The 15,618-nt window shown below is 40.4% G+C and overlaps 1 protein-coding gene across 2 annotated transcripts; it reads right to left on the reverse strand.

Annotated features, from left to right (window-relative positions):
- Nucleotides 1-48: 48 nt before the first annotated feature.
- LOC142624668 (uncharacterized) lies at nucleotides 49-10,053 on the reverse strand. Of its 2 annotated transcripts, none has more exons than XM_075798334.1 (8): nucleotides 9,847-10,053; nucleotides 4,305-9,663; nucleotides 3,966-4,219; nucleotides 3,734-3,881; nucleotides 2,643-2,841; nucleotides 2,223-2,555; nucleotides 1,428-2,107; nucleotides 49-1,133 (listed from the first exon to the last, which is right to left on the reverse strand). In XM_075798334.1, the coding sequence occupies exons 2-8, from the start codon at nucleotides 9,462-9,464 to the stop codon at nucleotides 477-479; spliced, it is 7,431 nt and encodes a 2,476-aa protein (XP_075654449.1). In that variant the 5' UTR covers nucleotides 9,465-9,663; nucleotides 9,847-10,053; the 3' UTR covers nucleotides 49-476. The 2 variants fall into 2 exon arrangements, with proteins under 2 accessions (XP_075654449.1, XP_075654448.1); XM_075798333.1 differs by having other exon boundaries at nucleotides 49-1,157.
- Nucleotides 10,054-15,618: the final 5,565 nt, after the last annotated feature.

Raw genomic sequence — 15,618 nt, forward strand, 5'->3', positions numbered from 1 at the left:
TTCTTCTCACATACGAAAACAGAAAAAAAGGAATAAGACCGAAAAAGGTGAAAGGAAAATCAATGGGAGGCAAGCCACCCAAAATAGCCTGAGTTTGTCATTACTAACAAACAAAAAGTATTACATGGATCATTAATAAAAATTTAATACATCAATCCCAAGATATTGATAATGTGGTTTGCAGCCAACATACATGATGGAGCATGACTTACTGTTAGGAACCTTGCTGCTAACAGTGCCTATCAACAAATACCACACTGTACCCATCCCGTCCTAACTGAATCACCTACAAGTTTAAAACTTGGTATTTACTACCCAGTTCTGCAACCTTAAATTGGAAAACCACCATATAGATCTATAGATTCTAGTGAACAAAAAGCCACATCTCAACACTAATTGGACGCTACCAATACAATAGTTGCTGAAAAAAGTAAACAAAAATTTTCATTTTGAGAAATGCTTCAAATCTTTTATGCTCATGACATTGTTGATGTCCCACTAGTAGTCTGTTTAGCCACATAAATTTGCTTCATCTTCGAGGACGGAAAGCTTTTTTCTGGACCCAAAGACTGGTTCCTTCCTTGAAACCCCATTCGGCGATGTGACCATTCTGTCCCTGAACTATTCTTCTGAGAAACCCCACCTCTTTGATAATTGTACCCTGAGGAATGACTGTATGGGTGGGCAGACGTATTCTTTTGGTGAGACGACTGAGACTTATACGTGGAGCTTGTGTTCTGCCCACTGCTGTTGCTGCCACTGCCGGGCTGAACATCAGTCTTGCCAGCATCTGCCATGGTGCTTATAGATGAGATCTGAGTGACCACAGCCTGTGCTGGGGCCCCAGTGCTAGTGGAGCTTGATGGGTCTACTAACCCTAGTTCATCTGGCAATTGGGTGACAGTTGCATCAGTTGCCACAGGGAAATTTCGGTTGCTGTCAGATGGTGTTGAAGTTCTAGAGTCATGGAATCTATTTGCAGTGAAGGGCTGGTTAACAGGAAGCCCATGGCTAAATTGAGAAGTAGGTACACCTTCTACCGGTTTTTGCAATGGCATTATAGGAGGAACAGACTGAAAAGAAGAAGCAGGAATGCGCTGCCAACGAGCTTGGACTGACAAGTCTGGAGAAGACTGGGCACAGTGATTTTCACCAAACTGTTAGTAATGCCAGAAAGGAAAGTAGTAGTGACTATTAAAAAACAAGATAGCAAAATATATTAAAATCCTCCTTTTTTTTACCCATCTTCTTGCACCAAATCGTGCCTATCAACTTACATATGACAAATCTAGCAAAAATGGCATTGCTTATGTCCTGGAGGGTTTTTTTTTTTTTTTTTGGGTTAGGGAGTGGGGGGGAGAACTGAGGGGCTTTCATTCTGCCATTCATACTCATACAGTTTCAGAACCACAATTCCAATCATTTACCTGAAAAGGAGAAACATCAAACATGGCCATCGGAGAAGGCATTGGCAGGAGAGGTGACCCAGGGGCAAGATGCTGGATTGGAGCTGGCATGTTGGAAGGATTGCGCTGTGCAGAAGCCATATTCAAATTGTTTATGTCCCCTTCACCCACACTCATACCAGACGATGTAGGATTGTGTTTCCAATCAGGTTGCTTGCCAGATGGGATATACGTGGCACCCATGAAACTCATGCCAACTGGTGCAAAATGGTTATAGACAAACATGTGTGGAGGGCCTTGGACCCCTGGTATGCCTCCAGGACTGATGAAGGGGCCAGTAAATCCTGCTGGGGGACCATAGAATGAATCTACACCAGAATGGCATTGTTGCCAGGTCCCAAGTGGCCCTGTAGCTGAAGCATTACTCTTCTGGGACTGTGATTGAGTGGTAGATGAAGATTCATCGTGTGGTCCAAAAGCAGCAAAGATAGGACCCCCTAGCATATGGTTCATCTCATAAAAGGGAAAATGAGAAGGTGGTCCTCCGGGGAAATGTGAAAACATCTGACTTGAGGAATTCTGTGGGCTTGGTAAGGGTGGCCATAAGGAAATCGGTGGTGTCTCGACAGAGAGATCAGCAGGAAGAGCAACACTTAGAGACTCTTCAGCCCTTGATTGACTTGCTAATTGCTGCTCCCCACCTACACCAGCCAATGATTAAACATACACTTCAATATGGCATAAGCCATGTTAACACTACAATAGAGGGAGAGGGGAAGGAAGGGGGGCGCGGGGGGGGGTGGAGAAGAAAAATACCTGCTGCTATGCCATCAATATCTGGTCCGAAACTTTTGGTATCAGGCACAGAGGCAGAGCAAGTGCCCAGTCCATTTCCAACTATCTCATCATTACTGATGGCTGCAACAGCAACAGCTGAAGCAGCTGCTTCAGCTTCAGCTTCACAATCCTCTAAGTGAGCACATGATTCAGGGGTATGTTTCTCTTTTTCAAAGAAAAGACTACAATCATTCTCAGCTCCAGGAAGATTGTGAGGTATTTGGATGTCTGACCGACATGGACCCGGAGGACCAATCCCAAGGGAAACAGCACGGCTGCTAGGAGGGAGAATCGTTGGAGAGGTGACTGCACCTGAATTCAAAGAGATAATCTCCTTTCAGAAAGTGGGAGAATTGCAATTCCAAGAATATTCTCAAGTTTGGAAGAGTATATGCTCACCAAATTGGATTTTCTCCCCAGCAAGCAGGGAATTGATTGGACTCGCAGCAGAAGAAAATGACTTGTCCTTTGTCAAGATGGATGATGACGGCATAGTGGGCTCACTAACAGAGCTATTATGATCTCCAACAGAAGCATGAGAATCAAATTGTTCAGGTTTCATAGCCTCATCAAGTTGGGTCTGTGTTAGGGTCATAACCTGCCAGATAAGTCAGTTTCAGATTCTCATGAGATATAATGAGCAAATTATTACAAAATATGACACCAGATACAAGTAAAACCAGCTAGAAATAAATCCGTGGAATCACACAAAGGTTCAATAATACTCCCCCCCCTTCTCAAAAAACGGACCACACACCCAAAAAAAAAAAAACTGATACAACCCATGCTATATTGACTTATGTTGATTCTCACCATCAGTAGTCAGTTGCCAGTCTACAGAACGTTCAATGAATAACTTTTCACTACCAGAGATCCATTCACACACACACAAAACTCAAGCAACACACAATATCTACAAAATATATGCAAAACCTTACATTAGGTGCCCCAAATAGTGTAAAATGATCAGTCTCACATTCTGGCCATATATCACAAGACAAAACTCATGCAGCACACAATATATACAGAATGTATGCAAAACCTTACATTCCATTAAATAGTCAGTAAACCCAGGTCCAAAATATTTCCTTTGAGCAAAAAAAGTCCATACTAATGTAACACAATTTTTTCCAAACACAAGATATTTTCACAAAGTGTGACTCCCAATAGATAACCTTCAGCAAGCTGAGCCCTCACTTAGGAAACATCAAATGGTAACGGCAAAGAGCACGGTTCAGTTCAGAGTAAGGACGTCAGGAATTTTACTAGTGTGAACAAAGAGTATCCCAGAACCCTCACATAGAAGAACTCCAATTATTTTCTAATCTAGTGATTTTTTTTTCTTTGAGGAATTTTCTCTCAAGATTGATTGAATTCAGATAAAGAAAGATATTAACAAACATGCAAAGAGCAGAGTTGACTAGGAACATTAAAGATGCTAGGATTTGAATGCTAGAACAGTACAATGGTCAGTAGTTAAAGATACATACCTGTTGATTAATCCGTGAATTACCCCAAGACCCCAAAGATGATGTTTGAACATTATCAGGGACCTTATTTTTGTTCTCAAATATCAGTCCTGGTCCAATGCTTTTTCCACCACCATTTACTACAGGAATGGAGCTTGTTTGTAGGGGCCTGTTAAAGAAAGAAACAAGAGATTTCCATGTTTCTGTTTAGATTCTCTTGGCAGCATAAATTTTTTTCATAAAAACCAGATACCTGATGGACTGGGATCTCATTTCAGCTTGGGAATCAGTTTTCACAGCAGGAGTCCCAATTGGAGCCAATGGTTGCGAGACTATGGCAGTGTTATATCCAGCTGATACCTCAATGTTTGCCAAGCCGCGTCCGTCAGAGGAAACAACGTCAGGCCGAAGGCTCTTTGATGCTTCTCCACTCATTGATGCAGAAATTTTACTTGATTTGGCTGGGACAATTGTGCTCTGTGAAGTAGAACGAGGTTTACGCAGCATCTGGCATAGAGAACACATTAAAGTAAACAAGATAGTCATGCAATGCAAAAAAGAGAACAGATTGAAAATGAAAGTGCAATTAAACCTTCAAGCCCCGAGACTTTGCTTTGATTTCTTTCTCTCTTTGTTCACGCCGGTCATTCAACATTTGCCTCTTTGACCTCACCTCAATGAAGTCATCTTCATCACTAGGAGCTTCTATGCCAGGTTGCTCAAAAACACGCACAATGCCACTTTGCAAAGAAGCATCAACATCCTCTTCAGAACAAATATTCCTTTTAAGGTTTCCCTCTCCTGAGTGTAAAATGTTCTGACTTTTTGTCAAGGCTTCCTTTCCAGATCCCTTATCAGCTCTGCTTCCAGAATCCATATCCCGTGAACTAGATGGACCTGAGCTCAAGCTTTCTGATACTAATGTCTGTTTCAATTGCTTATTTGGCCCAACAGCCTTCCTAGATACACTTCTAGTTGAGATTTCTGTACCCTTCCCATTGGTATTCGACTTCTCATCCATCCCAATGTGGTTAGATGAAACCAAAGCAGTTGATTGCCGCTTATCAGCACTTTCCCGAACTCGAAACTCAGTGCGGGGAATATTACGTCGGGGCCTCCTCTGGAATCCACCAGAGTCTGTGCGAGAAGCATCAGGAGGTGGATTTGAGCCAGAATTTTTCACAGTGAAGACATATCTTTTCCCTCTGCCACCAGAAATTGGTCCTTGAGGCTTTGACCCACTTAAATCTTTTTCTTTTAGCTGAGATGACGCTGTCCAATGTTGAGGCTGCCTTTCTAATTCTCTCCTGTTGGATAAGGAATTATAATTCTTCACAACCGAATTATGATGCCCTTGATCTTCAACCTGATAACTTGATTCAGACCTAGCATTGTGATTATCACCAAAATGAGAAGTCTCTGCTTGACCCTGCTGCATCTTACCAGTGTTTCCATAATTTTCTCTTGCAGGCAATGAATTTGCCGCTTTTGATAAACTCCCTTGGGATAGATCTAAGTGCCTTGAAACAAGACCTGGTTGGTTATCCATCGAAAGAGATGTTGCATCATTCTTCATAAGATTATAAACAGAAGTGTCTTGAACAGGTTGAATTGGCAGAGAACCTCCTGGGTTTTGATTTACAGAAAAACTGGCTGGAACATTGGGTGGAACAAATGACATGGATTGAGGAGCCAATGGCAGTACTCCCTGAGATATAGGAGATGTATACCTAAGCTGACCAAACTGGAAGATAGGAGGCTGAGATGGGTGCATGTGGGTAAGGGATGTGCCAACTTGAGGATGCAGATGAAGAGGCATCTGAATTGAGCCAATCTGTATGGCTGGAACAGGAGATGGTATCAGGGAAGGGCCAGAAAACAGCCCAAATTGAAGTTTAACAGGCACCTCAGCTTGACCCGGTACAGCAGGTACAGAAGACATGACAGTCTGACCAGACGAAGAATGTGAGGCCAACTTGATTGAAGAAGGGGCAGGATGGTGAGCAGACATACCAGAGCTACTAGAAGCCTCCACATCATCAATAATCTCAGATGCTGCTGACGAATGAGGCGCATTATTTGGCTGAATAACCAAATCCTGCATTGCCTTCTCAGTTTCCTGGAACATTCTGGAAGAATCATCAATACTAACTTGAGGATTAACATCCACAGGTTGAAGGGCTAGTCTATCACAGCAACTTCCATCAAAGGATCCAGATTCTTCGACAGAGCCCGTGGATCTCTGTGGTATTACAAAAGCACTTTCTTCATTCCTAGAAGTTTTTTCAAACTCATCATTTGGCATCCCAACTTCAACACCCTCATTGAAGCCTAAAACCAAATTTTCCATCATGTGGGATGACCCTTTCTCCTCAAGATGCATATCTTCAAACTTCGGGTCCAGGTCAATATTCTCATCATCTCCTTCATGTACTTCATCTTCCTCCTGGTATCCGTCTTCATCCTCATCATATTCTTCTTGCTCCTGCAAATGATCATCATTCTCTATGGTCCATTCTTCATCATCACCTGTAGAACCAGCACTTGAGGCAATCATCATATTCTCATTCTCAGCTTTGGTGGGTAAGGCAACAGGCTCACTCTCCTGTTCTGACAGAGAAACATCTTTACCTTCTCCAGCAGCTGATACCACTGCAGAATCTCCAGATTCATCCAAATCATCATGAGACAGATGAGTCGGAGAATTAGGAGGGCTTGAAACAGAGAGTGAAGACTGTGAATCACACCTCAATGTGGCATTATCATCCAGCTTTTGCTCCTGGTTCTCAGTATTCTGTTGCTGAACATTAATTAATTCAGGCTGTCCAAGATTCTCTTGACAACTATCACTATACCCAATCTGCATGTTAGGTTCACTTCGTGCTGCATGATTGTACTGCATCTCATCTTCCAGAAAAGTAGAAGGACCAGGACGTTCATTCTCAACCCTGTAGGCGGTCTTGTGCACAGGAGCTAGTGATGGAGGGGGAAGAACACGAGGCTGCCTCATGGAATACCTTGACCTCCCAAAGGAATAAGGCCCATCAGCCTCAGCATTTGGATACAATCGTTCAGAATATTGAGGATAAGGGTTACCATGAAGACGACCTTGGCCCCATCCAGCATCACCAACTAGATTCTCATGATATTCAGAGTCAATCTCTGTGTTTCTTCCATAATGATCCCCATCCCCAGAAAGGTTCCACCTCTGCCCTCTCAGATGAGTGAAATCATCCACATGAGGCTCTGGAACCCCACCTCTATGATTAGTCCTAGAAGACATAAGCCCAGCTCCTCCATAGAACTCTTTTCTAGAAAATGATCTCCGACCAACAGATGCATCTCTCCTGGGACCATGGTGACCATTCTCCTGGTCTTGGAGAAGGAAGTTTGGGCTGCTCCCATTCTCATACACATCTCTTCTCCATGAATTAACAGGTTTTCCTCTGTCCATAAAGGTGGAAGAATCACCAGAAAAGTGAGGCCTAGAACCAACCTCAAAGGGCCTATTAAGAGTGGATGAATCAGAAGATGCTGAAGTGGTGATCCTCTCCACCATTCTTTCACCATCTTCCCAATCACCCAAGTCTGCCACCCTGGAGGCATCTTTCTCTTTTAGCATGCCAGACATTTTCTCATCTGCAGCAGTTGGAGAATTACTACCCACCTTCGATACTTCAGACTGTCTCTTCGCCATCCTTTCCTCCAATTCTAAGAGCTTTTGCTTAGCAGCCTGTTTTCTCCTCTCTTCCTCCATTTGAATCCTTCGTTTCTCCTCTTCCCTAGCTATCCTCAGTTCTTCAGCTCTTTGCAAAGCTTCCACCTGTTCTTGTTCTGCTCTCCATGCTGCCTCTCTGGCTTCCTCTTCCAATCTTCTCTGCCTTTCTTCCTGTTCCCTAGCCAACCGCACTCTCTCCTCCTCTTCTCTTCGAGCTAGCTCCAAAGTTCTTTCTTGCTCTTCAATGATGCGCTGCCTCTCCTCTTCTTGCATCTTCTGAACTCTCTCAAGTTCAGCCTCAAAAGATTCCCTAACAGGATCATGAAAATCAGTCTGTTTAGGCACATCTTTCTTCCTCTTAACCACCCCAACAAGGCCCCCAGAGAAAGGATCCCCTCCATCATAACCAGTAGCTCCAAAGTCTTCTAAATATGGTTTTTCACTCTTTGAGAATGGACGTTTCTCCCTACCAAAATTGAGTAGCGGATCATTAACAGGAAGCCCTTTACCACCCAAAGAATATGAGGATTTTGATGCTGAGTTATTCAGCAAAGCATCACCCCTGTATCTGTTGTGCTGTTCATTGTTGTACCGATCTCGGGTATTCCTTTCAGCCCCCCGGCTACCATATAGATCTGCTGTGTTGTTCCATGGTTGTCTGCCTCCCTGTCCATAACCAATATCTCTCCTTCCAATATCATCATTAGTATTTTCACGAAATGGCGATGGACTGTACTTGTTCTCCTTTATTGTTTCTCTATGCAGGGTAGACAACCTTGCACGGATACCATTTCTATCACTTTCAACTTCTGAAACACCAACTCCATCTTTTGGAAGAGGGCCATTTCTCCATGAGTTTCCTTCTCGCCCTTCTCCACTAGGCATTCTAGAATCTCTGCCATAAGAGTCCACTTTAGGAACTTCACTGGAAGAAAACTTTCCAGCTTCATTGTCCCGCTGACCCCACCTGTCAAAATGATTATGAACCGGCTTGTGTGGTAAAACACTAACCCTGGGCATATCAAAATCTCTTTCCCAATAAGCTTCGCTCTTAGAAAACCCTTGATCTCTGCCCCGTTCTGTTAAACCAAAACTTGTGTCACGCTCATCATCAGCCCAATCTGATCTAGGATTCAACCGAACAAGTGGCAGTGGACCTGGAAAATACTCTTCCTTCTTCCGGGCCTGCTCCAATGTCCGAGAACCACTGAAACTGTGACTTCCACCACCATTACCAATCAAACCATTGCCAACAGCATAACGGGACGACTGCATTTGAGGCCGCATATCAACAAGAGAGCTCAGACGCGAACCATCACTCTCTTCAATGGGAGACTCCTCGCCAACTACTTGCTTCTGTTTCTGATTCAATCCATCTTTTTGCTTCTGCACAGGCCCTACCGTGGAAGGCAAAGAAGCCTGTAAAGAAGGAAAATCCTCACCCCTCAAAACCACAGCTTTCTCCACCACTGGTGGTTGAGCTCGAGCTGAAGCAGAAGCCAAGGGTCCCACCACACCTAACCTAGCTGAAGGCGGCAAATAAACACTGCTCCCCTTACCTGCCCCATCAACATTAAGCAAACCCTGGTCAATTCCATCAGTTCCATTCCCATGATCACTTGACACTTCTTTCTCTTGCAAAGCAATCGTGCCGGGCTTCGTCCACCCCACCCCAGACGAACTTGGCCTCGGCCCAGTTCCTGAAACCCCATTGGCAGGCCCTCCACCTGATCCCAACGGATCAAACCTCTCGTGTTCCTTTCGCAAGGAGGGCAAGTTCAAGGGGGGTGGAACAGAAAGCTTCGGCCCAACCTTCTGCGAGCTTCGAGGCCTAGCAAGGACCACCATTCCTCCTCCTCCTCCTCCTCCGCCGCCGCCGCCCCCAACATGTCCACCGGGTCTTGTCCGATTCGATCCATACAAGCTCCCATTAGACGAGTGGTGGTTGTGGTGATGACGATTGTGAGGGTTTTGCCCATAAGATTTGTTCAGATTCACAGAAACAAACTTGGTCCCGACTCCGGGATTGGCCATCGCACGGTCCGACCCGAAACGTAACCCGTTTGGCGGATTCTGATCCCCGCCAAAAGCATCAAAACCCTAACCCTAGTTTTCACCTCCGCCAACAAATAATGGACTCGCCGATTACTATTCCCTCTCACAGATCTTACAGTATAAAAAATATATATATCAGTGATCCAATCAAAACAAACCCTAGAGTCTCCCTCTAACCCTGATCAAAAAAACAAAAAACCAAAATTTAGAGCTACGATCGAGTTCAGAGTCTGATTAATTACAAGTAAATAAAAACAGTGATGAAATAAATATGGAATATATATATATTTAGGGTTTCGATGATTTAAGTTTAGAGAGAAAAGAAACGAAATGGGAAGTGGGCGTAGGATAAGGAGCTTACCTCCGGGGGGGCGTAAGTTAAGGACGGCGGTGGTTATCGTGCGCCGCGACGAATCGAAGATGGGAGAGATAAGAGAAAAAGAGCGTCAGATAGAAGAAGAAGAAGAAGAAGAAGAAGCCCTACTGTAACCGGAGAGAGAGAACGAGAAATGAGCTGAAACACGAGAGGAAAGTAAGGAAATTGTTTTCTTGTCTTTCGTGTTTGGTTACTCTCTATTTCTATGTATTTTTATTTATTCCCCTCCCAAAATTAATTCTATGCTTTTTTTACTTCTCTCTGGTTTTATGTCACCTAAGGCAAAAATTATCATTTCACCTATACCCCTGAACTATTTTTACCCACCGATTCTGCAAAAGACTTCGGAGTTAGGAAAAAGCTAATCATTCGATTTTGTATGCTTTGATATAGATTCTTAGTTTTATGCTGATATTTTATTTGTTTACTTACTAAAAGTTTATAAAATTACATATATACTTAAGATTTAAGAAGAATAAATCCAAAACTCACCTAATGTACCAAAAATAAATAAATCTTTGTCGCATTTCTTTTTTATGTGTTTGGCACATAGTTAAGTATAATAACCATAATTCAGATTTAAAAATTAAATAGTATAGCTATAATGCATTTTCTAAAGTGTCTTTATTTGTTTGAGAGTTTATATTCCTATTATTACAATTTATTGTTACTTGTAAAAGGTGATGGGAACGGTTAGAGAAGAATAAAAGAGATTAAAAAATAATAATAATAAAAATGTAAAGTGATGGTTCAAATGAGTGAAATACTATGAAAACCTAACAATTCCCCTTTTAAACACCCCATTAGGAAATGAACTCTCATATTTTAATCCATGTGTAAGATACATGGCATTTAAAAATTCCTGCGGTCTTAAAAGATACATGTAAAGTGTAAACTATACAAAATCAAATAAATGCCATATATCTCACATTTTAATGGAAATTTTAGCTTTTAAATGGAAGAAGATTCCATCCTACTTGGGTTAAGCAAATCCAAACATTCTCCCCCCACGAAAACTTCAAACACTCCCATTGCAAAAGTAGGCAATATGTGCCACAAAAATACATAAATCTTCTTTTGTTCCCCCTTTATGGGAAAACCAACAACCATGCTAAATTAATTTGCCTAATCTTAACCAAAAGACCATAATATAATTATTAACAAAAAATGCAACCAAACATATGCTGCTTTTTTTTTTTGGGTAAAAAAAATGAAAAACAAAAAAACACTTGCTACTTTTAAAGTTGTTTATGTAACATCATGTCAAATGTGTCACACTATCAAATTGTTAACCACATAATCTAATTATATAAATAATAGAAAAATGGGAAAAAAATGCAATACATAAATAAATTTTATATATATATATAGGTACAAAAACTAAACTGTAATCTTATTTTTAACACTTTTTTTTTTTTTGAGAAATAATTTCAACCTAATAAGCATGTTTCTCTTACACATAATTTAAATACCTAAGTTGGCAATGAAACAAAACCAAATAAGCATGTTTCTCTTACACATAATTTAAATACCTAAGTTGGCAATGAAACAAAACCATTATAAATTATATCATTATTTCTCATTGATGTAAATAATTCCTTATATCTAAAGATTATTTCAACTTCTTAGTTGCAACTTTCTGGTAACTATCCTTTCATTGGATGTACACAACATGTCTTTCACAATCTGTTTTTTCTTTTTTTGAGAAAGAATATGTAAGTTCTAGTTAAGAAATATCCATACATTATAATAGGTATATTATATACTACATGTATATAATGCATAAAATAATTATTGTTAGCTTGTGAGAGATGGTTGAATAGTACTATGTGTCCTCTATAGTGCATGAAGTACAGTAGGTGCTAATTCCTAAGCGTAAGGCTCCCTATTACCTCAAATTAGTATAAAACTAGTTAGTAATTCATACAATTCAAGAGACAATTAATTAAAATACGATATTCTCTTTAATTTTTGTTTTCTAAATTTATAATTTGATGATTATGGTGGTTATTAATATGTATTTATTATGATTCTATTTGTTTATAAAATTATTTATTTTATTATTAAAAATATATATATGATTTGGTAATATTCTAATAGATGGTGTAGTGAATTTTAGTTACTTCATCCAATAAAAGTTTCTTATTATTGAATAGCAGATTTAGAGTTCAAACCCCGCTTACACTCAAAATCAATTGCTATCTTAACCTAATAATAAAAAATAATTATTCCGAAATAAACATTATAAGTTAAAATACTATCATATCTACATAAAAGAAGCTCATGCATCAACATTAAAAAAATAAAAAAAAAATCAAAGCTTCAGTTTTATCTATCTCATAGATAATACTAATTCTATAAAATAAAAAATTGTACACTTTTTCTTTTTCTTTCACCCTTTAAGAGGGCCTCAAAAATATTAGGTAAATAGAAACCTAACTTCATTAAAACTAGAACTTTCTAAAAAAAAAAAATTTAAAACTGTAAGGACACGATTCACTCCACATCCAAAATGGAATGGACAATGGCCAAAAGAGCCAAAAACAATAAATTTGTTAAAGAGTGGGCTTGATAATGAACATTCAATGAGTTAGGATTATGTCTATCACAATAGGCTAGCTAATATCAAAATGAACAAGACAAGCAATTTGAACAAGAAATGGTCTCCTCAATCAAGTCCGAGGATGGTTTGTTCTTATATATTGCTCTTGGACTTATACAAAAATTTCGGGCCAAAATTGGGAATTAACCCAGTTTCCCAAACAATATAATTAGTAGGCACTGTTACAAAACTATATTTTTTACTAACATCTCGAGTCTAAAAGATACGATTTTGGGCCTATAAATCGAGTCTTTGAAGGTCGATTTTCATGTTCTGATCAGGTCTGAGTTGACATTTTTTCCACGTGGCGTCCACCTAGAAATTAAGTCCTAAATACTCGATTTATATCTCGACAGTAAGATGCTCAATTTACCCTACAAGCCACAAACACACTTATAAGAAGGAAAAAAAAAAAAAAACCCAGAAGCCACAAACAGAGGATACGAACAAAAAAAAAAAAACCCATCTGAGTTCTTATTCTTCTTCTTCCCAAGTCTCTCCCAGCCTCCTCTCCATGCTTTTTGACAAAAGTACAAAATGGGTTCGCTTCGTATATGGGACTGTCTCTAAATTCCCAAAATACAAAGGGATGAAAACCCCAGAACTCACAAGAACCACTACCAGCACAATTCTTGGGTTCTGAAAGTGCCGGAAGAAGGCATGGGTTCTTTGGAATCAGAGCAACACAGCCAACAACAATCTTTGATAGCGTGTGGGTCGACGGCAAAACTTCAGGCTCCACGTGGAGGCGCATCAGGCTGAAGATGGACGGTTGCTTCTTGGGATTTACACATCGGAGGCCAAATAAGAGATCCGTGGCGTTGGTTTCATGAACCACCAGTCGACGAGAAATTTGTGACGGCTCGTGGGTTGACGGCCACCACGCATGGCGGCGCGTGTCTCTGAAATGGAGGTCGAACTCTTGGGTTTTGCAAATCAGAGGCCAAATAAGAGATTTGCAACGTCGGTTTCGTGAAAGGATGGAGAAAAACTAGCAAATCTGAAGGGAGGCTCAAACTGATGGTGTGATGGTTGTGGCTGCTTCTTCTTTGTTTGTTAGCTTGGTAAACTCAGGTGAAAGAGACGGCCAAAATAGGAAATTAACAATAATCTCTAAACAACATAATTAGTAGGTACTGTTACAAAACTATATTTTTTAGTAACATCTCGAGTCTAAAAGAGTCAATTTTGGGCCTAAAAATCGAGTTTTTGAGGATCGATTTTCATGATCTGATCATGTCTGATGTGGCATTTTTTCCACGTGGTGCTTACCTAGAAATCAAGTCTCTAACACTCGATTTATAAGCCAAAATTTTTTTTAGTTTAAGTCTCTCATGCAAGCCATTCCCAGAAAGGCAGAAATACCCAAAAAAAAAATATCACCCACAACAAACTTTCAACTAGCCACATCCACCTCTACCACCACTCCACCAGCAATAAACTCCATACGGCAACCCCAGTCCACAGCCAAAAAAAAAAAAAAAAAAAACCACCACCAACTTAGCCACAACCATAACCCACTATTACAACCAAACCCACACACAACCACAACCACCAACACAACCCACAGCAACCACGACCACAGCTACCGAACCACCACCAACACAGCCACCAAACCACCATTTCAACCACAACCCACAATCACAACCAAACCCACCAAAAAAAAAAAATCAAACACCAAAAAACCTATGCGAAGAAGAACCAAAAACACCAGCAAAAAAAAAAACCCATGAACCCACAAAATCAGCAATCCAAAACCCATGAACCCAGAATTTTCGCCGTTGCCGATCATGGTGTCGTTTTGTTGTCCGTCGAGCGGTGGTGGTCGATGGAGAATCGCACCGAAGGAGACGACGGATGCGAGGCCCTGTACATGTTGACACGTGGCGGAGAGACGGAGCAGTGGTGGTTGTTGAAGAAGGTCGTCGATCTGGACGAGAAGCTTGAAGTGGAATAAGCGAAGGCAGAGGAAGACGAAGAAGGTCGCTGATCTGGTCCACCCACGCTGATTTGTTTCTGGGTTTTTTTTTTTTTTTCTCTCTCTTTCTTCTCTGATGAGAAGATGTAAATGATGGGCTTAAAACATTATACAAGCATTGTAAAGGGTTATAAATTGAGTCTTAGAGACTCGATTTCTAAGTGGACGCCACGTGGAAAAAATGCCACATCAAATGTGGTTAGACCATGAAAATCGACCCTCAAAGACTCGATTTTTAGGCCCAAAATCAACTATTTTAGACTCGAGATGTTAGTAAAAAATATAATTTTACAACAGTACCTACTAATTATATTGTTTATAAATTATTGTTAATTTCCTATTTTGGCCGAAAGAGACAGAGGGGAAAAGAAAGAGAAAGGAGGAAAAATAATGCTATGAAAATTGTATTTAAAGTTGTTATGTTTTGACCCTTAGGTGATATTTGCTTATAAATCGAGTCTTATAGACTTGATTTTCAAGTGGTCATCACGTAGAAAAAATGCCACATCAGACGTGATCAGACCATAAAAATTGAGTCTCAAATACTCGATTTATAGGCCCTAAATCCAGTCTTTTAAACTCGAGATGTTAGTAAAAAATATAGTTTGAAAACAGTGCCTACTAATTATATTGTTTGGCAAATGGTGTTAATTTTCAATTTTGGCCAAAATTTCGATTCTTTGTTACACAATGATTTTTCTCAGTTTTTCCTCCTGATCCACTGTAAGGGAGTTCATCCCTTTTATACTCTCTCTCTCTCTCTCTCTCTCTCTCTCTCTCTCTCTCTCTCTCTCAGACCTCCACGTGTAGGTCAGAATGCTAATCTCCTTGATGCTTGTCTCATCAACACCTTTCTGAAGTCTTTGGAGGTAGCTATAAGGCTGAAGTTACTATTCAGATATCACTTCTACATTAATATGGCTAGGGGTTAGATGTAGAACATTCAATGCGGTGGTAGCAGCTTTCTTCTCAAATATTTCTCAATTCTCTTTTGTCTCATCCCTTTTTAGTACTTATCTGTCCTCAAGCCATTTGAAGTCCTCGAGTGCAACTCACAGTCCAATATCTAGATTTGGACTCTTCATCCCTACAAAAACCATAAATTATTTTGCATAAAATTTATATGCAAATATGAGGCTTAATTCTTGATAGATTTTTTACTATAAATATAAACAAA

Source organism: Castanea sativa, chromosome 2 (assembly GCF_040712315.1).
Source record: "Castanea sativa cultivar Marrone di Chiusa Pesio chromosome 2, ASM4071231v1".
NCBI classification, from domain to species: Eukaryota; Viridiplantae; Streptophyta; class Magnoliopsida; order Fagales; family Fagaceae; genus Castanea; species Castanea sativa.